Genomic DNA, 27,475 nt, shown 5'->3' with positions numbered 1-27,475 from the left:
TGCTTTCTTTATTAGGGAGAAAGAGAGCCTGCCCCCCAAGCCAGAAATAAATGCCAAAGTTTTAAGGTTCATTAAAAAAAAGTATCTTTACCAAAATCTACTCACAACAGGCACACAGCATTGGTGATATGGGCACTGGTGATATATGCCCACTTTCTAAGGAGCAACAGACTCTAAAATTAATTAAAAACCATTCTCTTACCTGAACCCATTCTCCACCGTTTCTGTAGCTCGGACACTTGCTGTAGCCCTCAGTGTCTTACTGGATAGCCCAAGTACAGATGGCAAGAGTTTGTTTTTAAAATCTGCACAGCTCCATTCCTCTTCTTCATTCAAGGTAGGGAGATAGCCACAGTCCACTTTTAAGCTCCCCAGTCCGTTGCTGCTCATGTAAGCAGGATTTTCTCCCCCACTCCTTACATATTCGAGGTATATATCAGAAGTTAAAAACATCTGGTAAGCATTTTCCTCCATCACCGTCTGAATCTCAGTCTGTGCCTGATCAAACATTATAGAATCGATCTGCTGCTTCTTGATACTATCCCTTATGTAGGTCTTAGTGGCAGGCTTGAGCTGCTTGGAGACAATGCTGTTATTCTCAATGTACCTTTTGTAGATAGCTTTGGCTACTCTTAATGTTTTGGTATCCTTAAGGTCCATCTGCCTAAAGCCATTGCAGGCAAACCAGAAGTCTAAAGTATCCACACATTTTTCCCTTTCCAGGAAGGTCCGGAAGAGATAGGCACCATCTTGATCTCCCAGTAAGGAATGCAAGGATTTGGTCCATCGTGCTAGAGGGGAGTCTGGAGATGCACTGCCTTCTGGCTCCCCAAGACCATCCTCATTCCTCCTTGGTGTGGAAGAAACTGACATGGCCTTGAAGCTTTGGTTTTTCATGGCGAACAAATTGGCAGCCAGGTGGCATGGTGCCTCTCCTTCTTCCCCTGGCACAGGGGGGCGTGGGGCATCTTCTCTGAAGCTGCTACTGGGGTCTGGAAGGTGAGTCAGCAATGCTGCACTGCTCATGGTTCCTGGAGTTCCTTCTGGTAGAGCTTTTTTTCTATGTTCCTCAGTAATCTGTATGCCTCTCTCTCTCTCTCTCTTTTCTTTCTCAAGTCAGCAGGGGATCCTCTGAGTCTTCTCTCTTGAAGAAAAAAAAAAGGGGGGGAAGTATTGATCTAATCAAAACCAGATCCACCCAACATCAAAGACAAAAAGTAAACAGGCTTTTCAACTCTTCACATTAAAATAAAGAGGCAACCGCAGCTATCTGCGGCACTAATCAAAAGTATCAGATACGCTTTTCAAAGAGAAAGACTGAACTCTGGGCACACTTTTAACTTTGGTGTGGAGGGAGCAAAAGGGGGGTTGGAAACAAAAAAAAACCCTTCCTCTTAATTATTGCATTGCCTATAAAGTCAAAACATGCAAAAATAAAACCAGCATGAACTTTTCCCTACTACTGATAACATCTGAGAAGACCCAGGAATAATATCTTGGATCCCTACATTGTTAAACCCATTTCGCACCCCAAAAAAATCCTTCAAGTTTTGCCTCCCTCCCTCTTTCTTTGGTAGATAACTCAAGGCAAAGAACAAAACGTGCTTTCCTCAGCATCTGGTTTCCATTTCTCCCCCCTCCCCAACCCTTCAACTCCTTAAACATTTAGATTATGATCACCAGAAACTCTTCTAAGCACAATGCTGGATGCTCCTCTGAAGCTGCACATTGAGAAAGTGTTTAAAAGAAAATGCAAAGAGCGAGACAAACTTGACCAGAGTATTATTTTAAAACTAGGTCCGATTAATTTCAGTTGCTTACAACCTTGACTTGGTTAAGTTATACTATTCACACATTAAAAACATCCACATGTTAAAAACTTCCACCCACTGGAAGCAAAGGATTGTAATTCTTCCTCCGCCCCTTGATTCATCATGCTATTTTTTTTAATGTAGTCAAGTTCCATCATTAAATATTTTGTGCTACTTCCAAACACCTTTCAGTAGGTTGCACAGCACAGAATGGGCTTCCAAAGTTCTCTACAAGCTTTCAATAAAATCAGCATCCAATCCAATAAGAGTTCAAAACTAATCAAAAGATATGAGCAACTCAGTTCCTGGCTTCCAATACTCCCACCAACACCTCACATGCCAACCAGAGCAGAAATTAACACAACACACATATAAAAGTTCAATCCCCCCCCCCAAAAAAAAACAACTTTGGCTATAAGTTGAGCTTGCAAAAGCCTGTTTAAAGTGGAAGAGAGCATTGCTACTCTCTTGTAATGTACCTGAACCGGAGAAGACATTCCAAGCCTGGCTGATATATCCTCAATGTCTCCCCAGCCTTAGAGCAAGCAACATTCTAATCTCTCTCTCTCTCTCTCTCTCTCTCTCACACACACACACACACACACACTCACAGTGGTTGTGTGCATGGGGCTGGGTGTTGTTAGAAGACAACAACAACAAATGGTTCTTTAAAAACAAGAATCTACATTCCATGAGGCACCATGCCCTCAAAGTATAAACCTTAAGAGGGGGTAAAAAAATTAAAGAAAAAAAAATCTCCAGAAATGGCGACTGACTGAAGGGAGGGGAGAGGTTTGCGAGAGATCTCAGGAACAGAGAAGAGGGATGGGGGCAGAGAAGTCTTTAAACCAGTTGCTTTCTCCAAGTCCTGCATAACAACTGACCCCTAAGTAAGCACACAGCGCCTCTTTGAAGTTCACAGAGGGTGCTGATAGGAACGGGAGGGGTGTATGAGAAGAGCTGGGGGGAAAGAGACAGGGAGGCATCGCATCCTCCTCACTGTATCTTACCTACAAACAAGAATACATTCTGGGTCTCTACCTCTCCTGCCAAACCAGAAAACATTGTGAAAAACGAGAACACAAAACCCACCCCACTTTACCAGGATGTATAGCTCGGGGTGGGGGTGGCTGTGGAAGAACCCCCTTCACCACCAGATATCTCCCCCCCGCTCCTCCCACGCCTCGGTTGTTACCATGATTATTCATACAAACCCCATCTTCTTACCAGGCTCTGCTTGCTCATAACTAACACATAAATAGCTTGCCTTACCAACTTCAAAGCTCCAGCCAAGAGGACATCAAAGCGATCTGGGAGAAAGGGGAGGGGGGAGGGAGGGAGGCAGGCAGGCAGCAGCCAGCTCGGGAATCACATACATTCTTTTACAACTTACCATTGATCCAGTAGTTTTGGTGGGGCGCTTTTCCGGCCCCCTCCGTAAACTGGCGCTCGGTACTTCCTTAAAAACACCCCCCCCCCCAAACCACCCCCCTTAGCCCCTTTCTACGGAAAGGAGAAAAATAATCCGCGATCTTGTGCCGATTCCCTTCCTTATATTTTCATCATCCACCTCCTCTCAAGCTTCGCAGTAGCATCTGAGAGTAAAGGGGGGGGAGCGGGGGGGTGGATTAGGACGTTGCAGGAAATGTATCAGTGGAGAGAGAGTTCAGTGTGATCCTCTCCTCCCTCCACTACCCCCTTCTTCTTTAGCCCCAAAGAGGAAAAAAATCAAAAGACCTGATCCCTCCCTCACTTCTCCTGACCCCCCACCCACCCCCCTTCTTTCGACTCAGGTCCTGTTTCAAGCAGTCATTCCATGCACCAAATGTCCTCCGGGCTATTCCGACAAACACTGAGATGTGGGTTTAACTGTGCACATCAAAGTGAACAACCGAGAGAACGGTCCTGAAAGGGAGATAAGCGTCTTTTCTGCAACACCTTCTCCGTTTAAAAACACACACACACACACACACAATAATAGGCCCATTTCTTACTGGCGCGATATCAAGCGAGACGCCAACACTGCAAGCTGGCATTACACATGGGCTACAGGGCTAATCGTTTTGTCCCCCTTTAGAGATTTTATTTTTTTACGCCGAAGCTTTGAGACTTGAGATTATTATTATTATTATTGCCTCTTGGGTTGTTACTAAGTTGCCAGGACCTTATCAAAGGGAAACAATCTCTAGCCAACTCCCCCAGGCTTTGGAACGTCAGAAGTAAGTGATCCTGCCGCCCCAATCGTATTATCCCTGCAATTCTCTCAGTGCAGCAGGAACCTTAAAGGGACAGGCAACATTCCCTCCTCCCTGTTCTGCCAGCTCCACTCCCTGCCTTTAACCCTTCCGTTGCTCAATCAACTCAGCCCTTTCTTTGCAAACTATCCTCCCCACCACCCCGCACGCCTCCTTCCCCCCATGAGATAAAGATCAATTGCCGTTTGAACTCTCTTCCTTTTATTTTCCCATACAATGCAAAGCAACTGCTGTATTGCTCTTTTGGAGAAGGGGGGGACCGACGGTCAACTTTAGTAGTGCAAGACTGTGAAACCATTTTGCGGTATAGCCCCCCCCTCCCACACTGCCGTTTCTTCTTCTTTAAAGTTTCATGTTAGAAAATTGGCCTTTTCCTTTTCTTTCTTTTTATTCTGCAACTTAACTAAACAATATCTGACTGTAATATAACTGGCACACCAACAAAACTGCCCCCCCCCATATGTTAAATATTAAACAGACACGGAATGCTTTAGAAAAGACTTTAGACAAAAGGTTCTAATTAGAGATTGGATCTGGCGTGCAGGTTTCAAGCCAATCCACCTCCTTTCCCCCATTATACTCAGTTCCCTTATGAAGTCTGGATCTGTTGTCTTTTACATTTTTTATTTTATGGGCAGTCCCAGAATACAGAAATGCAAAACCTCTGAACTTTATGGAAGAAGATCTAATGCCATAGTGCATCTGAACTCAGCGATTCCAGTCTGTTTTTCTCTTCATTTTAATTTACTCCTTTATGCATGCACATGCATACACATGCATTTTTCTGGTCTTCATCTATGTGCTTATTTCAGGGATTTAATTTTTAATTACATTTACAAAACAATCAAGACTAATAAGCATGCATAAAAATTGGCAACTGGTGTCTTTTTCTCAATCGTAGAAAGATAGTCTTTAATCGTATTATTATAATTCGTTTTTATCATGCAACCCAGAGACCTAGCCCATTGTGCTAGGAGCTAGACAAATACATGGGAGCCACAAGGCCTTTTTCTAAATGAAGGCACTCAAAAGAATATAGTTGTCTTGCAGCCTGATCCTATGAATGTTTACTCAAGTCACACACAAATCCCATGATCCAGGAGGAACTACTCCCAAGTAAATGGGCATGGATTACTGCCTTAGGATAAAAAGATAAAAACCCATGTGCACAATTCCTGGAAATCAAAGTGGAAATTACATGCATCTTTACAATTTACTTATGGTGATCCACTTTGTGTGCCAGGTGCTTTCCCCAACTCCCCCCCCCCCAAGATCATTTTGTCCTATTCATTTACATAAAATTACCCTCTTGAATGAGGAACCAGATTTTCAAAGGCAGAACCCTTCCTAGTGCTCAGTAGAAACTTGGAGGGGCTGGAACTGGAATAAAGAACTTTCATTTAAGCACTGCACTTCCCAGTTCTATGAATGCTTATTCGGAAGTAAGTCTCATTGATTGAGGTCAATAGGGCTTATGTCAATGATTCCCATGACAGGCTGAAGTGTACCTTGAACAATTAAGACACCAGGGATGCACCCACTACTCTCTGGCTCTTAGAATATGAGGCACTGATTTCCCTCCCCTCTGTCTGTCAATGTATGGGCAACAATCCAAACTCATCTTGAGAGAGGATGAACCAGGATTCACTGCTATGGTCTGTGCTAACAGCTGACTAGTACAGAGGAATGCCAGAAGCAATACCAGGTAGCATGGTCACTTTCTCAAACCCTGACTGGCTGGGCAGAGAAGGTGGGATGGGCTATTCTATGGCTATCAGAAGGATGCTTGCCTGTTGTTCTGGAAGCTGATCAAGAAAAGTGATATGGATGTTTTTGAGTGCAAGAGTGAAACATGTCTCCGATTTTAATCCAAAACAAAACCTGTGCCCTATGTATCAAATGTTTGGGAAACACCAACTTACTTCCAAGTAAATATATACAAGATTACTGCCCAGTCCTATGCACCTTTACAGAGACTAAAGTCCCACTGTGTTCACTGGGGGTTATTCCCATAAGATGTGGATAGGGATGCAATTGTGAAGCTCAATCCTATGCAGAATTTTCCATGCCCAAAGCCATTCAGGGTGTCTCACTCTACATAGGACTCTAGTCTTCATAGGTCCAGGCTGGATACTTTACAGAAAACAGTGTCTCATAGGGTGTTAGGAACAGTGCTCCTATGGAAGCAAGAACTCAAAGCATCACATGGCCATAGTTTCCAAACATCAGCTTTGGCTGCCTTTTTTGTGAATGCAATTTGCATTAATACAATGACTTGCAACCTGCAATTAGCCTTCCAGACCAACTTTCATAAGTACAACCATGCATTTCTGTTGCTCCTGGATGCATTTCACCCATGACTTGCTCCTTGCAACCTGTATGTGGCGCACAGGTAATGCAAAGAGCAACTGTGTGCATTAGAATTCCCACCATCCAGAGCTGGGATGGGTCAACCCCATCACTATCAAAGCTGCTGGCCAAAAGCAAGCACTAAATCGTCAGAGGGCGAGGGGAAAGCAGATAACACTTTTTTGAAATACTGAAAAGACGAGAGGCAAGGGAAGCCCCTTCTGGAGTGTTCCCACCCCTTTCTTGGTATGCATCAACTTGGGCCAAAATCCCCACCTAGACAGAAATAGAATTTAACGACGACATTGAATTACGTCACTCAATATTTATGTACCGAAACAGTTAAAAATTCTTTAAAATATCGAGGCTGGGAGTGGGTTAGAGGACGGTTCGGGACAATGTCCAGAGCTCTGAGATATGTGGCGATCAGAACTGTGTTTCTCTGGAGAAAACTGGCGCCGGCGCTTTGAAGGGTCCTCTCCAACCTACTCCCGGGATATTTAACCGGACGAAAAAATGTGCCCATGGCGGCGGTGGGACAATTCCGCTTTTAAGAAAAAACAAAAACTAACAGGTTGTTGTAAGGGGAGAAGGGAAATTTGGCACGCGACCCATCTCGCTCTTCACCCTGATCCTAACCAAGTCAACTCCGAACGGAAGCAATGGATTTCAAAGGAGACTTACATCCGGGCCAGTACGCTCGGGACTGCAGTCCTATTGCATCCCCCGCCCGCCGCGGAATGAATGGTGCCCACGCTGCGCCGCCTCCCAATCGGCTGCGTGCTAAACCCGAGCACCTCCCACCGCCGCAGCAGCAGCAGCAGCGCAGGAGACACACGACGCTCTCCCTGCTCGCGCCCGATCCGCGCTGGTGGGTGTCCCCCAGGCACTTCCCATTGGCCCTTCAGCCAGACCTTACCCCCCCTCCAGGATTCTCCGATTGGACGGTCAGGTGGCGGGGGTGCGGCGGGGCGGGGGTGGACGCACATGCCTGCGATGGATACATTAGCGGAGCGCGCGGGGGGGGGGGCTGCCGCCCGCGCGCTCCCCTTTTCTCGATGCGCTCTCTGCGCTCGGCTCTCCAGCGCCACGGCGGAGCGGCCCTTGGCAGAGGGGGTGGGCGGCGGGGGCTTTGGATACGGTTGCTTCGACCAGGCCCCCGATTTGCTTCGGCAACCTTAAAAAGCCGGGGGGGGGGGGGGGAGATCCCTAGGAGACACAGATCTTGACAAGTCAATGAGAAATACTAGTTTTGTTCTCCCTATAGAGCGGCTGGGGTGCAAAACTTCGCCCGAAGCGGAGCTACATGTATAGCCCTTTCAATTATAGCACTTTAGGGAAACACCGGCGCTACTGGTCATTTCGATATAAGCCCTTTTCACGATACAACGCAAAGTACTTCTGAACTCTTCCATTTCTTGAGTTTATGGGAACATGTGCACACGTGGTGTGATTCACCACTCCTGCTCCTCGCGGACGTTCAGATGAACGCACGTTCGAATCGTGTATTCACTTGAATGTGTGCAAAGAGACTCGCGTGTAGAGCTGTACATGCCAGGGGCTTACTAGCCCTGGGAATGGGAATCTGGCTGTGCGTGTGCTCATTTGAATGTCTGTAAGGGTTGGCGTTTTCTGCAGTGCAGTTATAGCTTTGATCGTTTTAAATAGTTTTTTTTAGTGTTCTTGTTGTTCCATTCTATTTTTCTACTGAAGAACAGGGTACAAATTAAATTTTATAAATAGAAGCAATAAAACCATAAACTATAAGATCATGTATGGGGGAGATTTAGATCAGGGAAATGACCTGGGGGAGTTAAGTATTCCCTTCCGCACCACCACTGCTTCAGTCAAACTGAGGTGCCTTTAAATAAAAATAAAAATGTTGGACAATGCCAACCACAGACCTCTAACATGGGGGGGGGGGTACTTGCCCACAAACCTCCTTCACACACAGATTCACAAAAACATGGAGGGCAATTTTCCATGGTGGAATCCCACATGAAGAAAAGATGGGCAGGACCAGTGACGAAAGTCTTTCCCATCCTGGGTGGTGCTGTGAATGGCTGTGTCCACTCATGCAGCTCCTGAAGTGTTCCGTGAGGGCCAGTGCTGCCTGGCCCCAAACAGGCAGGCCTGGCCTGTTGTAAAAGAAAGACATGTTGAGGCCAGGTGGGACAGGAACAAAAAGCCTGTATGTCATGATTGCCTTAGAAAGAGCTGGCCATGCTATATATAAACTCCTAAATTTCAGTTAAGCCCACCTGCCCACCCGCTCCCAAGTCTATGTTAAAGAGTAACAAATGTATCAAGGCATATGTGTATATATATACACACACACACATCCAATTTCTCCATACCAGGCAAAATTCGATAGACATCTGTCATGTCCCCTTTTGCACGCCCACCCAGAAGAAAGAAGCCAGGCACAATCTTTGAGTTAAATAGGGCCACAACTATATTAACTATTTACTCTGGAGTTGGCCTCTGCAGCAAGGCCAACTCCAGTGCAGGAGGATACTGAGGCAGCTGGGACCACCTCCTCCTCCTTGTCTTGAGGGCAAACACCCCTCTGCCCAGACGAAAGCTATAATTCTCAGCTTGCATCTGTCCAGCCCCTTCTTGGGGAAGAGCTCCCCCATCCCCACAGATTTTGTGTGGATAGTGAACAGCCCATTATTACTATTATTTAAAGTTTGTAGAGGGTGATCCCACCCGTACCCTGCTCAGCCATGCAGCTTACTGGTCTGCCTTAGGCTAGTCACTCTGACTCTCAGTTTATTCTGTCCTCCAGGGTTGTTGCTGGGACAGAACTATATAACAAGATACTAGAACGACAGTGTGGTCTAGCTGGATCAGGACAGGGGAGACCCAGGTTCAAATCCCCCACTCAGCCATAAAGCTTACTGGATAACTTTAGGCCTGCCTCTCAGCCTAACCTACCTCATATGTCAGTTGTGAGGATAAAGTGTTTCGGGATGGGGTGGGGGACACCCATGTATGTCGCCTTAAGCTCTATGCAGAAAAGGCGGGATATAAACAAAATAAATAATATTTGGATTGTTACTTTGGATCAGTATGTGAACTTGAGCCTCACTCTGCCTCTCCAGACCATGTAAACCTGTACCATTCTCTCTCTGTGTGTGTTTTCTTTCCTTCTCATACAGGTCCACCCTTTGTCCTTCTCATTCCCTCATTCCTGGGACCATGCTGTCCCCCAAGTGTCTTCTGCTAGGCTGCCCTTTTCATTTGGATTGTGGCCTTCTCCGGTTCCTGCCCAGAGCTGGCTCAGCCTCTGTTGCAGCCCTACATCTCATTGTGTACATGTATATGGGGTGGGAGAGCAGTTGTTTTTCCTCTTCAAGGTTCCTCCATATTCCCCTATTCCATATAAGAGAATAGATCAAAGGGGTGCTTCTTTTGTTCCATTCAGTTGTATGGAATGAGAGATGGGGGCTGCCCCTTTCCTTCGTTTCATACAACTGAATGGAGCAAAAACCGTCTCCCCTTTGCTCTATTCATTTATATAAATACTGGAGCTGCTGCTATTCTGCTACCCTAGGCAGCTGCCTGTACTTCCTGTCTGGCTGGGCTTCTTATTTATTATTACATCATTTATTAACTAACTTTCAGGACACAATTGCCCTCCCAAGGTGGTCTACAAAATTCCATAAGCACATACAAAGTCATCAAATTAAAATCAGCAGATTAACACCACTATGAAATTAGCCTGCCTCTTCTACCCATCTTTATGTGCATCCCTCCCCTATAATCCCAATTTATCCTTCCTTCTTCAGTTCTTCATTCCCTCCACCTACCTTTCCTTGGGCTCTCACGCCTTAGTCTGGGTTTAGCGGCCTTGAGTGTGGGCATCCTGTCCCTGAGCTTGCCCAAGGTTGCACAACCTGTCCGTGACATCAGCCATAGCCTGTCTGTGACATCAAGTGCTGCTACCCAGTGACATCAGTGTTGCTGCTCATTCGGTGCCAGAGGCTTCACCATTCCAACCACGATCATGAAATCCCATAGCACATTGCAATCGAGACTGCAACCCATCCTGAGCCCTTGGGAAAGAATGAGAAAAGAATCTTAAAAATTAGAATGTCAGTTGTTTTCATATTGCTTTGGCTGCCTAAGCCATTAAAAGCCACTGAGGCTGCAGTCCAATGGACACCTACCTGGGAGTAAATCCCATTGAACTGCTTCCGGATAAACCTGCATAGAATCATGCCTAGTTTGGCCCTGAGAAGCTGTGACTGGAAGAAGAGAGGGATGGTATGCCTAGGATACTGGGGTGCATTGATCACAAAGTTTGGGGCAGTGCTTGAATGTGAGAAAGATAAGGGGCTCTTAATTAAATCCACAAGCACCACCCACGAGTCCCTCAGTTGTAGCCAAACCATGCTCCCCTGTCACCTTTTAAAAGCAGTAACTGGGGGCAGGAGGCTACCACAAAAGGTCATTTTGTGCACTGGTTTGTATAATTCAAGCACTAGCGACATTATCCTAACTTTCAAGAAATATTTCTGGGTACCTATGGTTGCCATTTTCTTTTACAGGCAGGGGCACTGTGCTTCTGACAGCTGCATCGCAAGCAGAAAATCAACTGGTGCCGTTTTTCCAGATACTTCATTTTTTATCGTGTACTTGTTTATGTTTACATTTATAAGCCACGTTTCAGTCACAAGACCCTGAAAGCAGCTTATGATAATGATGATGATGATGATGATGATGATAATAATAATAATAATAGTAATTTAGGGCACAATCCTATGGGGATAGGTGGCCGCCTCCAAACTTGGAGGCGATCGCCTATCCAATGCAGGGCAGGAGAAGCACAGAGGGGATCATTCCCTCTGCGCTTCTCCTGCCCTGCATTTACGGCTAGACAGCCGATTTTGGCTGTCTAGCCGTGGGAAGGTGGAGCGGGGGAGGAGGCTGCCGGACGATACATAGGATATGTCATATCGGCATTTCCGCCTTCCCCGCCCCGGAATGCCCTGTTTTGGCCACTTCATGCTCCTCTTCCGAGCGCGGAGTGTGGGGCTGTTCCGTACTGCCTGCGAGGCAGCACAGAAGGGGGAGAAGGTTGGTTCTCCAGGAACCAACCTCGGAGCATGGGCTCCGAGGTCAGTTCCCAGAAAAGCACATATCCTATGGCCACCTAGCCGCTGACTAGCAGCCATAGGATTGCTCCTTTAAACACTTGTTAAAAGAGTTCATATACAAGCACCAAAAATAGTCACAAAAGAAGCAGAAGCAGCAGCTAAGCAACAAAGTTCCACTCCAAAAATAATCAGCTCCCAGGTCTCAGAAAGCCAAGACATGGAGCATCTAAATGGAGCAGGCCTGGCACATGTTCATTGGGAGAGAGTTCTATCCATAATATAGGTGCCACCTTTGGTGGTGGTGAGACCTATTTCTAGTAGAGGGTGACCTACCTCACCCTTTTTCTTCAGGTCTTGTTTCCCTCTATCAGGGCTGGCGTCAAGGGTAGGCATGGTCGGGCACCGGCCAAGGGCCCACACCCAGCAGGGACTGACTGACAAGTGCCCCCTGGACTTGCTCCTCCTCTTCACCATTGCAACCTTCTTGTTCACCTACATCTTGCTCTGGTGCAGAGAATGGAGATGGTGAGAAGGAAGAGCAGCAGATGCCGCTGCCTCCTTGCTCCCTGGCTCTCTGCCTGTGCCGAACAAGCAAGTGGTAGCAGTGCTGAGAAGGGGGATGAGCAGCAATAGCAGCTGGTGGTGATGGCAGTGAGAAGCTAGCCTCATTGGGGACGGGGAGCCACTAGGATGTCTTGCCCAAGGGCTCTCACAATCTGGAACCAGCCCAGCACTGCCTTCCACCTACCTTACCTAAGGTTCCTGTTTCTTAGTCTGTGACCTAAGACTATGCTCAGCAACCCTGACTGTGGGCTTCCTGTCCCTGAGCTTCCGCATGGTTGCTCAGCCTATCTATGACATCAACAATCACCTGTCTTTTGGTGGCACCAAACTCAACATCCCTCCCCAGCTGTTGCTCCTGCCTGAACCTCCATTCTGTTTAAAAGGTGGCAACCCTAGTGCTTACAGAACGTGACATGACAAACTATGCCAAAAACCCTCTACTACCTAGATCAGCCTTCCCCAACTTAGTGCCCTCCAGATGTTTCACACTACAACTCCTGACCATTAGCCATGCTGGCTGGGGCTGATGGGAACTGTAGCCCAAAATATCTGGAGGGCACCACATTGGGGAAAACTGCCCTAGATGGTGACCTCATGGCCCTCTGACCTAGCATCTCAGTTCACTGTTGGCTGCACATTTGTTTTCTGGCCCTTGCCTGAGAAACAGGAATGGTCCATATAAGGCTGGCTCTACCATTAGGCAAGGTGAAGCAGTTGCCTCAGGCAGTAGATGCTGGGAGGTGGCAGCAAGGTGTTGGAGGAGAGAGCTGTATGCCATGTTTGCTCTGTGCCTCCTAAGTTAGCCTGCTGCCTTCGGGTGAAGTGGAGGACACTGTCCCATCAGTAGTGTCGAAGACCGATTCATCTGCCAATCCAGTCAGCTTTTGTACATGGAATGGGAGGGAGTTCCATCTTGTTCTTCAGCTCAGGCAGCAGACTATCTTGGGCCGGCCCTAGGTCCATAGTAACAAATGTGACACAAATTTTATAAATACCCAAAACATAATAAACTGCATACAGGTGCCCGCCACCAGTTGGGCATTAACAACCAATATCCTAGCATTAAAAGGTGCTGTGCTAATGGAAGGAAGCCTGTTGCAGTTTGCAGCCATATGGAAATGAAGTAAAATGCCACTTCCATGTCCCTGTAGGAGTGGATTTGAGTCAGAGCTGCTATGTGAAGAGAGAAACCCAAAGTAGGCATGGCCATTCATTCTCGTTATTCCTACTATTCCTGATTGAATGCTGTAACTGGAAGATCAGATGCCCAGGAAGTGCAACTCAGCCCAAACTTTTCAGCTCCATCTTTCCTGTCATGTTCCAGGCAGACAGGGCTGGTCTGCCTGAGGCAAAGGACAAGATGGCACCCGCCCATCCCAGAGTCCATGTCTGGAAGCCAACTGGACTGGTACGTGAATCTTACTCAGACTTACCGGTAATGTGACAGCATACTCCACTGCTGCCAAGGCCAACAGGACAGGGCAGGAGTACAAACCCCTCAAGCCTGAGGGCCAGAGCTGGTCCTCCTGGGGCCCCAGTCCGGCCTTCCCAGGTTCCCCAGATGGCCACGCCCTCTTCCCCCTGACCTGGCCACCTATTGTTTGGTGGCTCCCAGGCTTTTGCCTGTTCCCCCCCACCGCCCCATTCTAAAAAGTTGAAATGCCTCTCCTAAGACTTAGTTACTGACAATAAGAGCTTTAAGCTAAATTTTATGTATTTATCTATTTTTTAGATTTATATCCCACCTTTCCTGCAAGGAGCCCAAGGTGGCGTACACGATCCTCCTCCTCCCCATTTTATCCTCACAACAATCCTGAGGATGAGGTCCACCTGGCGCCAACATTATTATCTTCTCGGTGCCAGGTTAAGACCTACCTCTTTTCCCAGGCATTTGGCAGCACATAATGAGTTTTAATTGGTCCTGGATGTGTCTTTAGTTATGACTAGCAGTTCAAAGGTGTGATTAGTTATATGTTGTTTGTGTGTATTGTCTGTGTGCTTTTATGTAAATGGCTTTTAAACTTTTTATATTGTACTTAATGTTTTAATTTCTGTAAACCGCCCAGAGAACTTCAGCTATGGGGAGGTATAGAAATGTAATGCATCGTCATCCTGTGAGGTAGGATAGGCCAAGAGTCGGGGACTGGTCCAAAGTCACTCAATGAGCTTCATGGCTGAGTGGGGACTAGAACCTGTGTCTGCTGAGTCCCAGTCCAAAACTCTAACCACTATACCACACTGGCTCTCATATGCTGGCATTTGGGGCATTTTGGCCCTGTCTCATTTTGTGGTCGGCCCTGCCCACCCCCGGAATATGCCCCCCAAGAGCTTCCCCGAAACAGAATTCAGCCTTCAGCTGAAAAAGGTTCAATATCTTTGGCTTAGGGGGGTGCAGGTCAGGCTGAGTGGTATGCACAGCTCTAACCTCCAACCCCTCACTAACACTCCTGACCCCCCAACATCTGCTGCCTGAGGAGGCTGCCTTACTTTGCCTAATGGTAGGGCTGGCTGGGCTAAATAAACTAAAGAAGGAAGAACTACCAAGCACCACCTCCAGCTGCTCATAAAGGCTGGTTGCTGTTAATGCAGAATGAGCAGCTGCGGAGTACTGTGATCCACGGGGTTTGTGTTACTCCAGCCCCCGCGTGGTCTCCACAGGTTTTCTGTTCCATGCACAATGTAAAGGTACAGGACTTCACATAATACTGCATGCCTTTCCAAATAAGATTCATTATCATCTGCAGGCTTCTTATTATTATTATTATTATTATTATTATTATTATTATCCACTATTGTTGATGTTCTGTTGGTATGTACATTGTACTTTCCAGCATAAGCCAGAACAACAGGCTGGTGCCTCAAGGAGCTTACAAGCTAAAAGTACAACAGTGGGAATAGTATAGAAGGACAAAGGAAGCAAGCGATGAACGTGAACAAGACCAGTTATGCATTGAATGTGCTGTGCTTTGGGATTAAATAAACAAGGAGTTGATCTGGAACATAAGCAGAGCTCTGCTTGATCAGACTAAAGGCATATCTGATCCAGCATTCCAATAGCCAGGCAGTTGCCTGTGGGAAGCCCACAAGCAGGACATGAGGGCAATGGCACCCTCCCAGTCATGTTCCCCAGCAGCTGGTACTGAGAGGCATACTGCCTCAGATACTGGAGATAATATGTAGCCAGTATGACTAGGCGATGTTGATAGCCTTTTCCTCCATGCTTTTTTTCTAATCCCCTCTTAAAGCCTTCCAAGTTGGTGGCCATCTTGTGGTAGCAAATTCCATAGTTTAACTAAGCGCTGTGTGAAGAAGTACTTCCTTTTATCCGTTCTTAATTTCCCACTGTCGAACTTCATGGGATGACCTCAGCTTCTAGTATTATGAGAGAGGCTCATAATACTTTACCCTATTCACTTTCTCCACACTATGCATAATTTTATATACCTCTATCCTGTCCCCACCCCCACCCCTTACTTGCCCTTTTTGTAAGCTGAAAAGCCCCAAACATTGTAAAGTTTCTTCATATGGTAGTTGTTCCAGCCCCTTGAAAATTTTGGATGCCCTTTTCTTCACCTTTTCCCATTCTACAATATCCTTTTTGAGGTGCAGTGACCAGAACTGTTCATAGGATTCGACGTATGGTCACACCATAGATTTGGATAAAGGCATTATGGAACTGTCAGTTTTATTTTTGATCCTAATAATCCTAAACATGGAATTTGCCTTTTTCATATCTGCCGTACACTGAGTCACCATTATCCACCGTAACATCAAGATCCCTTTCCTGATATGTCACCACCAGCTCAGGGTGTGTGTGTGTGTGTGTGTGTGTGTATGTGTATGTGTGTGTGTGTGTGTGTGTGTGTATATATATATATATATATATATATATATATATGGAGTGTGAGGGTTTTTTTTTCTTGCCCCAGTGTGCCTTGCTTTACACTCAGTGACTTACACTGAGCCACATTTGCAATTTAAATGCCCATTCACCAAGTTTGGAGAGATCCTTTTGGAGCTCCGTACAATCCCTGTTGGTTTTTACAACCTTGAATAATTTGGTGTCATCAGCCAACATGGCCACCCCACTGCTCACTCCAGATAATTTATGAATAAGTTAAAAAGCACCTGCCCCAATATGGAGCCCTGGGGGAACCCACTGTTTACATCCTTTGATTGTGAGAACTGTCCACAGCCACACACAATAAGGTATACTAGGCGTTTTACTGGGGCCAATTTGTGATGACTCATCTGCCTACCCCTCTCCCAACTTTGCCAGTTTTGAGCAACGTAAACACTTACCAGCAAAGCCATACAATAATTTGTAATGCTTCAGGCATACACATTGCTAAAAGCTAGGCTGATGAACTAGATAAGGATACAGGAACAAGTAGCCCTTTCATGGTTTTCTTCATGTTTGAAAGTCAGAGTTTCCTAAATTTCATCATCTTTGTAGCTCCATGTTTGTTTTTAGGCCTATGGGGAAACTGCTACACATGCTACCACAGGCATCAAGGAATCTGGATTTCTTTTAATTTTCATCTGATTCCCCCTGTCTGCCCCTGAAAATGAATTCCCAGACCAAGCAGATGGCAACATTAACCATTTATATTTTACATCTTTGTCACCTTTTACATTTTCCTGTATTAAAGTAGCAAAAGTTGCACAAGGCAGAAAGGAGCCTCTAAAACCTGTGACAATAGATCCAATGAAGCCTCCTCCATGATGCAGCCTTCAGCAATGCCACCAAAGTTTACTGTTGCTAGGATGTGCACTGTACATGCATCTCATTCAAGACATTTGGTTGATAATTAAAAGTCATAATTACTGGTGTTTACTATCCAAAACATGATCCAATGCTCAGCCGAAAAAAATCCAAAAGCAAATGCAGACAAAAATGAGAGTACACGAAAAAGCAGGACCTTTGAGTGGACAGAGATGATATAAAAAGAGATCTGTCAGCATGTCCCTTAGCCATAGGCTGAGACTTGGCTACCTCTCTACTTTGCTGCTGGCATGACAGTTATGAATACCAGTGACTCAACACACTGGCTTAGCTGTCCCTCTCTCTCCCACAGGCTTCAGGTGGGGTGTCCACCTTTTTTTCTTTTTTCTTTTTTAATGTAAAGTGCTATATGAATGCTCAGCCATCTACCTTGTCCTTCATCCCCTTAAAAATAAGAAAATAAAAACATTTTTAAAATGCAAAATTGCTCCAGAGTTTGTCAGGGAGTTTCGGTGATATCACAAGGTTTCAGGGAGGGGAGACAATATGCAACCAGCTTCTGCTTCAGAGTTGCAGAACTATTGTTTTTGTTGGAGCTTGACCAGCTTCCCCCAGCCTGGTGCCCTCCAGATGTGTTAGACCACGGCACCTATCATTCGTGGCCATGCTGGCTGTGAAGTTTGGGCATTTGTGGCCCAACACATCTGGAGGTCACCAGGTTGGGGAAGGCTGAGAGAGAGGAATAAGTACATTTGAACTGAATGCTGTGAGGTCACTTCCGGAATTGCCCTGTTACATCTGTCTTCGCCCTTTAAAGTTCAAGTGGCTTTCGCAGTCTTTGGTCTCAGTGCCATTGTAGAAGACAAAGCAGATTCCTACAAAAATGTCTCAGGCACTCCTGTAAAGCTCCTTTTCATTCCAATGGGGCTTCAGCAGGTGACATCCCCTAAGATCACACCCAGTTAGGAAAGGTTCAACTGGGGGGGGGGCTATTCATTTAGTCCCCTGCCCCAATTTCCTGCTTTTTGGGATATCATCTGGGAATTCACATTTGGATGCAAACATCCTCAGTGGCAAAGCGCAAGGCAGTAGCACTACAGTTTGAAATACAAAGAATCTGATCATCTTACCATGAATAAATACATGACATCATCAAAACATCAAGGGGGGGTGTTGTCCTCATTTCTTTACCACAAGGTAAATGCACTGCCCAAAAGTCCCTCCTGGCTCCAATGAAAGTCAAGATTTCACCCAGCATCAAAAACCTGCTATTCAGGCCTTGCAACTGACATTATATGCACTGTCACATGCAATGCGAGTTGCAGCATTCTCACCAGTGGCCATGTTGATAACAAGATCAAAGGCTTGCAACTACTTCAGCTGAAGTGATGGAACAGGTTTGATCAACATGAAAGGAAGGCCCTGTATATAGAACATAGGAGAGGCTTGGAGCCCACATGTGAGTTAATGCCTTTGAAGTTGTTCTTTTTTCTTTTTTTTTAATTGTAAATTACTTCATAGGTGCATTAAGCTGCTCTCAGTAGTCTTCATATGTATTTGTGGATTTTATAATAAGTTAGAAAGTATGTGACAAGCCTTTCTCCCCCCAGCCAAAAAGTGAAATGAATTACAGCTCCCAGGCAGGTCAACGTGGCTCCTGAACAGATGGAGGAAGTAAATGCAAGAGGATGAAAACACACCTTCATTGTATAGGTATGGTCTTTAGGCTCCCACAATTCCCCCTCCACAGTGGCTGACAGTTGCTTCCTTCCTTGTTTTAAACTCCATGCAGTTATTCAGCAAGAGAATTTATATCTCTGGTCAGTTTATTGCTTCTACATAATTGGTGACTATTGTTATGAATAATTAAAAAGGCTTATCTACTGGGTACCAGGTTTGCCAACTTTTATTGTTCTCTGCTCTTGTCTCTTTAACTGTGGCTTGAGCTGCATATACATATATGTATATGCATATACTGCATTATGTATTGAACCATGTATATATACACCTTTTGGCCCATAAAAGGGCCCAGCAGGATTTGCTACAACCCTGCAATAAAATTGAGAACAATAAAACCAGTAAAAAAACAAGCAAAATAAAAACAGCCAGTGAAGTTAATACACAGTCAAAAACCATCTTAGCAGTTGATAATGGTTATTCTCCATGCCACGAGAAGCTTCAGCTGCTAATTTCTGCAGATGAAGTGGCTGTTAAAGGCAGAGGAACAAGCTGGGACAGTTTTCTAGTCAATTGGCAATCCTACCAGATATGTCTGCCAGAAGCACAAATCCCTTTGCTTCCTAGCAAGGGAGTGTGGGGAGGAAGGAGGAGTTGATCACCCTGTGCTGATAACTTTGCTATAGTAATTCTGAGGGATAAAAATCAACCACAAGAAACATTCTTAAAATATGACAGAGAGTCCTGAGGTACCTTAAACACATTTATAATGGCATAAATATGCCATATTATTATGCCATAATAAATTTGATAGACTTTAGGGTACCACAGGACTGTTTGTTCTTTTTGCTCCAACAGACTAACATGCCTACCCTTCTGGAAATCCTTAAAATGTGGTTCTTCTTTGTAGCTTCACCCTGTGGATGTTTACTTGGAAGTAAGCCTCACTAAATTCAATGTGTCTCCAAAGTAAAGTTGCAATCCCATGTGCACTGAGACCTGGTTCACATGTAACAAGAAGCCACCATGGATGAATTTCCCTGTAGGGCTTCTCATTGTGGCTGCTGCCATTTTTAATATTCAGGGGCACTGTAGCTTCTCTTTAGGTGCAAACCCAGCAAAGGTGGGTTTTTGGGGGGGCTGACAAGCTACCCAGAACCCATGGGCTGTATTAGGGTTGTGGGTGGCTTGTCAACTATCCCCGCAACTCACCCTTGATGGGTTCGCACATAATGAGAAGCTAAGGCGCAACCCCACTGCACCCCAAATATTCAAAATGGTGGCCGCCGCCGCCACCACAACAAACCCCACAGAGAAATTCACCCATGGTGGCTTCTCATTATGTGTGAACCAGGCCAGAATCTATACAAGAGTGGCCTTTGAATCCTGCTGTGAATCTTGCCCCTTCCCACAGAAATATCTTAAATTCATTCCACACACTGACAATCACAACTAAAGGTATTTACACAATAGATCCAAGTGATACAAAAGGCCTTAAAAGAAAATAAAAGTTGCAAAATGCAAGTTCCTTTACTCTAGCTGTAGTAAGACTTCTCCATGCTGCTGCTTCCTGCTCCCTCTTCAGGCTCTGACCTCCTGACTCTGCTCTCACTGGCTCTCTCACTCTCTTTTTTATACACTCCTCTCTCAAAACCAAAAGTACTGTTTCAACCCTCAAGAAAGGAAACTTAACTGGGGAATTGAAACAAAAAGTTAACCAGAGAAATGAAACTACTTTTCTCAGGAATACCCCCTCCCAACAAAAACAACAAACAAGGCCCCTAAGCATGACCTTTTTTTCCTTTTGCCTCTGTAGGCCTCAAATCTTCACAAAATTACCCACTCCACTTCCATGCTTCCCTTGACAGTACAAGGAAATTGACAAGGTGAAACTTCACATAGCAGACAGGTGCAGATCAAATAATTATGATCCCATTTGCCTACTCCAAAGCACCAAAGAAAGAAGTGGCAGACAAAGTAAATGCTCCCCAAAGAATAGCGATCGGAGCAGGGAGGGGGGATGGGAAAGTTTCCTACCGTAGAGATGAAGATACAAGATGGGTTGCCACGCAAAGCACACTGGGCTATGTGCAGATGGTGGGCTGAAGGGCTGAGGAGGAAAGAAGGCATCATATGGGGATCATAATACTGACCTCCCATTCAAGGGGTTTGATCCAGACTTACGATGAAACAACTGCAATGGTAGAACTAGACTTTCCCACCCCCTCCTTCCAAAGGCAGCCTCTACAGCCCCTTGAAAATGCTACACAGAGAGTCAAGAGACCCTGTTGAATGGGGTAAGCTGTGGTGTGTGTGTGTGTGTAAGGGGGGATTCCCAGGAATTAGGTGGAGGCACCTTCCATGAGTGGAGTCCTTCTTCTCACAGAAGATCCCTTCATCTTACAGAAGGCAGATCCTGGATCCAACCCACAGTTGTTGTAAGATGAGTTTGATTTGGACTGAGTTGTGCTAATTTAGCCCCACTGAAATCTTTGGGACAAATTTTTCAAAACTAAGTTCAATCCCATTGATATCAATAGGATTATATTGAAATCAGTTCTTTATATTGTAGTAAATCCCTCCCCAAACCATCCAAAGTAATGATATTTATAATAGCTCATCATCTACCAACAAAGTTTTAATATCTGTGTTTCATAACTGCAAGTATTTAACAAAACACTATTTTTATACTATTACCCATAAGCAGACACCAACTTATAGCAGAGGAACTGGGGAGAAGAAAAGGATTGTGAAACAGACTTCAGTAAGAGAAGAAAAACACAATTCTATTGGATTGGAAGCTGGCCTTGTAAGCCAACACACTTTTGTTACTGGGGTGAGCTTGATAGATACGTTTTCCTTTTATCCTCTGAAACTTCTCTATTACCCCACCCACAGCTTTTCTCGCCTTGATATTTTGTTCAACATACTCCCACTATCGGAACATAACTTTTCTTGGCCAGTTATCCTTCAAGAAGACATTAAAGGCCCTGTATCTGCACTGAATGTTTCATACCAGTTGATAAAGGAGATGAAAATGCTTTGCAGCCTATTAACAATTCTTAACTGCTTTTCTTCACTAAAATGGAATATGGATTGGAGGACAGAGGCGTGGGTGGGTGTCGATATACCAAATTTGTGAAACATGGAATAATTAATAAGATAACCATCATAAGCATTCAGAGTATTCGGAGTGCTTCACTCCTTATCTTGTAACTCTCACAACAATTCTGTAAGGGACTACTGAATCTCTAGGATCCGACATCGTGTGTCTCTGAGGTCTAGGTGTTGAGGGGCAACAACAGGAGTGTGTTATTGCCCTCATGTCCTGCTTGTGGGCTTCCAATTGTCATCTGTTTGGCCACTGTATGGGAAACAGGATGATGGACTAGATAGACTTATTGACAAATCCAGCAGGGCTCTTTTTCTTTTGTTCTTAAGCAGGGGTGGGTAACTTCAGGCCTGGGGGCCAAATCTGGCCTGCCTGGGGGCCAAAACTATGTACTAGGCATACATTTAAAGTAATGTTGTTTTGGCTCTCAGAGTGCAATCTAAGAGTGCCTGTGAGATGCAACAGATCTCCCCCTCCAAGGTTGGAGACAGAATTCCAACCTGGAAGATCTGATTGTGGAATGTACCCCTACCCCACCCTCACATCTCCTCCCAGCTACTGTGGAAAGTTCCGCAGTGGGACTCCGACCTCGGGAAGGGAGGAAATAGGTGTGTTGGGGGCGGGCCAGTGGTAGGGGAGGGGAGGTGCCATGGATCCTCTGACCCCAATGGTCTCTCTGACCCCATCCCCAGCTCTAGCAGAGTGAGTGAGTGAGGGTCTAATGAAAAATGCCTGTCTAATGAAAAATGCCCATATGGAGCTTGGCAGGGCTTTGGATGAATGAAGATCAGAGCCCTCCATCATTTGGGCTAGACACCCAGAGGATTACTCTTAAAGGTACAGGTACCCTGTCCTCCATTGCATCTGATCATACACAGGCCCTCTGAGATAACATTTTTCTTGCAGCACCAAAATGTTCGTAGCCAATCCCGCGCGCACACTCGTGCACACTCCAGACAGACCATTTGGCAGGTGCATTCTCCTGCAGTGAATATAGATGGAAACAAAATAACTCATCAAGTTGCCTATGATTTTTTTTTTAACAAAGGTTATCTGAATATACTATCATTAAAAAAAAAAAATCACTCTTGGATATAATACCAAAAGTAGATCTCCAGTATTTTGTGGTCTAGCATGTAATGTTTTGGGCAGCCTTCCTTTTCTTAGCAAAACAAAAATAAGTGCAGAAACAAATATGAATAAAAAATGGAGACATTTTCTGAATGACCCAAATATATTTTATGATGATCATCCAGCCTCTAAACCAGTGTTGGCTCTGTTTTAGGTGATCATGATAATAAAAAACAGTACCACAATTAGATTTGTTTAAATCAGCTTTGTAAATATCCAATCGCCTGGTTGCTTGTGACAAGTAAAAAATCACCTTGAGACAACCAGGCAAGAACTGTAGTGTGTCCTTTTTATTTTCATGTGAGGACACAAATGTGTTCATTTAACCCATTTCTATACCGTTATTCAATTCAAACGTTTCCAGGAGAGTTTACAATAAGTAATAAAAACACAATAAAAGCAGTAAAAGGCAGCACTCAAACCTATCGCAGCGGGGGGGGGGGGTTAAAAGGTTTAACCATCAGAGGTTAAAAGTCTGGGAAAATAAGATCTTTGTCCAGTGCCCTAGAGACATGAGCATAGGTGCCAGTTGAGCCTCTGGAGAGAGAATTCCACAAGCGAAGCACCATTTCCTTGCTAGCCACGTGCCTCAGGTTGGATTTTTACTGGAAGAGTCAAGGTACCCTGCCTCAAGGCAGCATGAACGTGGCCTGTTTGATACCAAAAACCGCATAATGAGATTTTCAATCAACCTTTTAGGTGTGTGTGGCGGGAGGGGGGCAAAATGAGCAGAGCGGAGCATATGATGTCTTACTAGGGCTGAGCTGGTGCAATTTGATGCTGCTGAAGTGTAAATCCCTTTTGTTTTTGCTGTTTGGCTTCCACAGCTTTATAAAAAAAAATGTTGCTTAAAATCTGGACTAAGAATGAAGTGAGCTAACGGGGGTGGAAATCACAGAGAGGGAAAGGAAATCCAAATGTTTTGAGTTTAACTATTAGGCATAGTTTCCAGCTAGTGTGCTCAGAACTTGAAATTAAACAAATGAAAGAAACATGTTTCATTTTTGTTGTTGTTGGGTTTTGCTTTTTTATATAAAAAAGCAGGCAATAATAATTAACAGGAAATAAAGAAATGGAGCTTTCTATGATTTAACCTTTTACATTCTGGAATGCATGTGCCATCCCCTCAAAAAAGGGGGAGGGAAGAGGCACCTCACATGGAGGAAAAATGGGTACTGCTTCCCAATTTCACCACCGAGTAAAACCCATTCCCATTTGCATAAAGCCCATACTCCAGTTCAGCTATATTATTTATTATTATCATCGGTATTACTACTACTACTGTTGTTGTTGTTGTTATTATTATTTCTATACTGCCCCATAGCTGAAGCCCTCTGGGCAGTTTATAAAAGTTAAAACATTAAAATACAATATACAAAGTTTAAAAACCATTTACATAAAAACATACAGACAATATATACAAACAACATACAGCTAAAAACAACTTTGAACTAAAAACATTTTTAAAAAAATCCAACAATAAAACACAGCTTGAAACAACACTGCTTAAAACAGTATACAAAAGTCAGCAGAACGAACAGGAGTTCTAAAACAGGAAGGCCTGCCAGAATAATAGTGTCTTTAATGCCTGCTTAAAAACCTTCAACGAGGTCAGCGGGCGCATTTCAACTGGCAGGTCATTCCACAACTGAGGGATGGCAAAGGACAAGGCCCTCTTGCGTGTGGCTGCCAGTCTCACATTAGGCAACCACAACAGAGAGCCCTCAGAGGATCTCAGGTGGGTGACCAGGACATAGGGGAAAAGGCGTTCCCTAAGGTACCTTGGACCTAGACCATCTAAGGCTTTAAAGGTGCTTTATATTTTTCTTGGAAACAAATTGACAGCCAGCGTAAAGATTTTAAAACAGGTGTAATATGGTCTCCAAGGGATGTCCCAGAGATGAACCTGGCTGCCATATTTTGTACCAGTTGAAGTTTCTGAAGTAAATATACAGGCAGCCCCAAGTACAGCACATTGCAGAAATCAGGCCTGAGGTTACCAGAGCATGCACCACCGTTACCATGTCCACATGTTCCAGGAATGGGCGTAGCTGACCTATCAGCGGAAGTTGATAACAGGCACTTCTCGCCTCCACCTGGGGTGCCAGGAGTAGAGTTGGGTCAAGAAGCGCCCTCAAGCTACGAACTTGCTCCTTCAGGGGGAGTACAACCCCATCCAGAACTGGTTGACATATCTCAATACCTGAATCAGGACCCTTCACGATGAGCACCTCTGTCTTGCCTGGATTCAATTTCAGCTTGTTCTCCCTCATCCAGCCCATTACCAACTTCAGGCAGTCATTCAGAGGAGTCATACCTCCTTGGATAATGATGATAAGGAGAAATAGATTTGGGTGTCATCAGCATACTGATAACTCTCAGCCCCAAACCTCCTGATGATCTCTCCCAGTGGTTTCATGTAGATATTAAACAGCATCGGGGATAGAATGGAGCCCTGAGGGACTCCACATAAAAGTTCCTTTTTTGAGGAACAACTATCCCCAAGCAACACCAACTGGAACCATCCTAAGAGAAAGGAGCAGAACCACTGCAGAGCAGTGCCCCCAAACCCCAAGTCTCTCAGGTGATCCAGAAGGATACAGTGATCAAAGGTATCAAATGCTGTTGAAAGATCCAAAAGAATCAGCAGGGATGCACTCTCCCTTATCAATTCCCAGGCAAAAATTGTTCACCAAGGTGACCATGGCAGTCTCAATTCCATATCCCGCTCTGAAGCCAGTCTGAAATGGGTCCAGGTAATCAGTTTCATCCAAGACTGCTTGGAGTTGAATGGACATCGCCTTCTCGATTACCTTGCCCCAAAATGGTAGATTACTTACTGGCCTATAATTATTGAAGTCTAGGGGATCAAGGGAAGGCTTCTTCAGAAGCAGTCTAACAATTGCTTCTTTCAGACATGATGGAAAATTACCTTCCCTTAGGGAGGCATTAATAATATTCAGCAAAAATTAGCTGTATGGGACTGACTGTTTCAGCCTTCCCCTAATCTGGTGCCCTCCATATGTGGAAGGATTACAACTCCCAGCATGGCTTGGAGTTGTGGTCCAAAACATATGGAGGTCACCAGACTGGGGAAGGCTGGACGATATGACGGTTGAAGCCCTCCTAGCAATACTCACCCAAACAGATGCACCGTCATTGCATATCCGGCAAAATGCAGGGGCACCATGAGACTATCAAGGGTACAAGTCCATGCAGGTTTAGACAAAAAATAGTCCTACAACTCCCAGCATTCCCCAGCCAGAATGCTGGGAGTGGTAGGACTTTTTTCTGTCTAAACATGCATAGGATTGTACCCTAAATGGAATGCATTGCGCCAGTCTTAAAGCAGCTGCAGTGTCTTCTAATCCATAGCTGGGCCCAATCCAAGGTGCTGGTTCTAACCTTGAAAAGCCTAAATAGCATGGGACCAGGATACATTAAGTATCACTTCCTCCTGCACAGCTGTATGGCTGCTGAGATCCACCTCAGAAGCCCTTCTTTGCATCTCCTGCCTTTAGAGCTGAGAAAGGTAGTGACTTGTGACAGGAGCTTTTCAATTGTGGCACCCCAGCAGTGGAATACCATCCCCAGGGAGTCTCACCTGGCCTTTTCAGCACCTCTGAAGAGCTACTTGCCAATGCCTTTTAGATGCAGAGTTTGATGTATGATTTTCATCTCGTTTATGATCATCTTTCTGCTGCTACTGTTTTATGTTGTTTTCTGTATTTATTTTAAATATTTTAACTTTGTCAGCTGCTTTGGCAGGTTTTTACCTAAACAGCAGGATACAAATCCCTGAAAAGAAAATAAATATCAACCTTATGAGGTCAGTTACACCAAGAGCAAGTGACTAGCTAGCCCAAAGTCACCAAAGGAGTTCTGTGGTTGAATGGGGATTTGAACCCATGTCTTTTGAGTGCAAGTCCAACACTGTACTTTCTACACTATACTGGCTCTCCAAACAAGCCTGAGAAAGTTGCCTCACTGTTGTTCAGCACAGGAAGGCTGAGAGCTAGTGACTTACTCAAGACCACCAAATGAGTCTAGAGTGAAACTGCTTAGCAGGGATTTAAGCTGGGCCCAGAAGAGGGTGGCTGGATTCTAATGAGGAATTTAAAGTGGTGCTGTTCTTTTCACCTTTGCATGACGAACTGCGCCAGCCCAAACTCCTTCTGCATGGCTGTTACAGGACCCCAGGCCCATCATCCGTTTGTGTCTGGGCACTCTGCCTTTAAGGTGCGCCCGAGGCCTTATGTTCAGAAGAGGCAAGAGAGGAAGCATAGTTTGTATTTTGTTGCTCTGTACTTCCAGGCCATGTTTCAAAGGTGGTGGGGGTGTGGGAATGTATATCTGTATCCCTGGGGGAGATACATGCTCTGCCCCTGCACTGGGAGAATACACGGCTGATCCTGTCACAGATGTCCTGGGAGCATGGGCAGAAGAAGCATGAGTCCTTCACACATCCTCTCTCACACCTTCTGAAGGAAGTCCAAAGTGGCTCATCTTACGTACAGGAATCCATGGCTAATTTCTAATGATCGAGGTGCGAGGGCTCACGCGTCTGAGCCACACCTTGTGACCTAGAAATATTCACTCAACGTGCAAGGGATGCTCAGTTGTGTGAGAGGGAAAGGCATTTTGCGCCTGTTCAGAGGCTCTCTCCTGTGTTCTTCACATGTACCAAGGCTGTGCCCTCCATTCAGAACAATGTCCTGGTGAGCCAACACAGAGCTCTGGGGGGG

At 45.2% G+C, this 27,475-nt stretch overlaps 1 protein-coding gene and 1 long non-coding RNA gene across 6 annotated transcripts in view; one reads left to right on the top strand and one right to left on the bottom strand.

Moving 5' to 3' along the window:
* AXIN2 (axin 2) overlaps positions 1 to 7,157 on the bottom strand; it is a 57,034-nt gene extending 49,877 nt beyond the window's left edge. The window contains exons 1-2 of one of the 5 annotated variants that reach the window (XM_084837495.1): positions 7,100 to 7,157; positions 203 to 1,144 (exon numbers count right to left, since the gene is read on the bottom strand). In XM_084837495.1, coding sequence (XP_084693621.1) covers positions 203 to 1,026 — 824 coding nt within the window. In that variant the 5' untranslated portion in view covers positions 1,027 to 1,144; positions 7,100 to 7,157. Of the gene's footprint in view, positions 1 to 202; positions 1,145 to 2,290; positions 2,675 to 3,006; positions 3,061 to 3,204; positions 4,066 to 7,099 lie in introns of those variants that run through there. The other 4 variants (XM_084837492.1, XM_084837493.1, XM_084837494.1 and 1 more) reach the window with 4 other exon arrangements.
* Positions 7,158 to 7,214: 57 nt separating this feature from the next.
* LOC146353853 (uncharacterized) lies at positions 7,215 to 23,706 on the top strand. Its single transcript, XR_014787408.1, has 5 exons — positions 7,215 to 7,286; positions 10,972 to 11,055; positions 13,236 to 13,492; positions 18,421 to 18,523; positions 21,195 to 23,706. It is a non-coding gene; the product is annotated as an uncharacterized LOC146353853 (long non-coding RNA).
* The last annotated feature ends 3,769 nt before the right edge of the window (positions 23,707 to 27,475 follow it).

The sequence above is a fragment of the Heloderma suspectum genome, chromosome 2 (genome assembly GCF_057233095.1).
Source record: "Heloderma suspectum isolate Gila_16-S chromosome 2, 16-S_ref, whole genome shotgun sequence".
Lineage (NCBI taxonomy): Eukaryota > Metazoa > Chordata > Lepidosauria > Squamata > Helodermatidae > Heloderma > Heloderma suspectum.
This window is presented reverse-complemented; position numbering and strand designations above follow the sequence as displayed.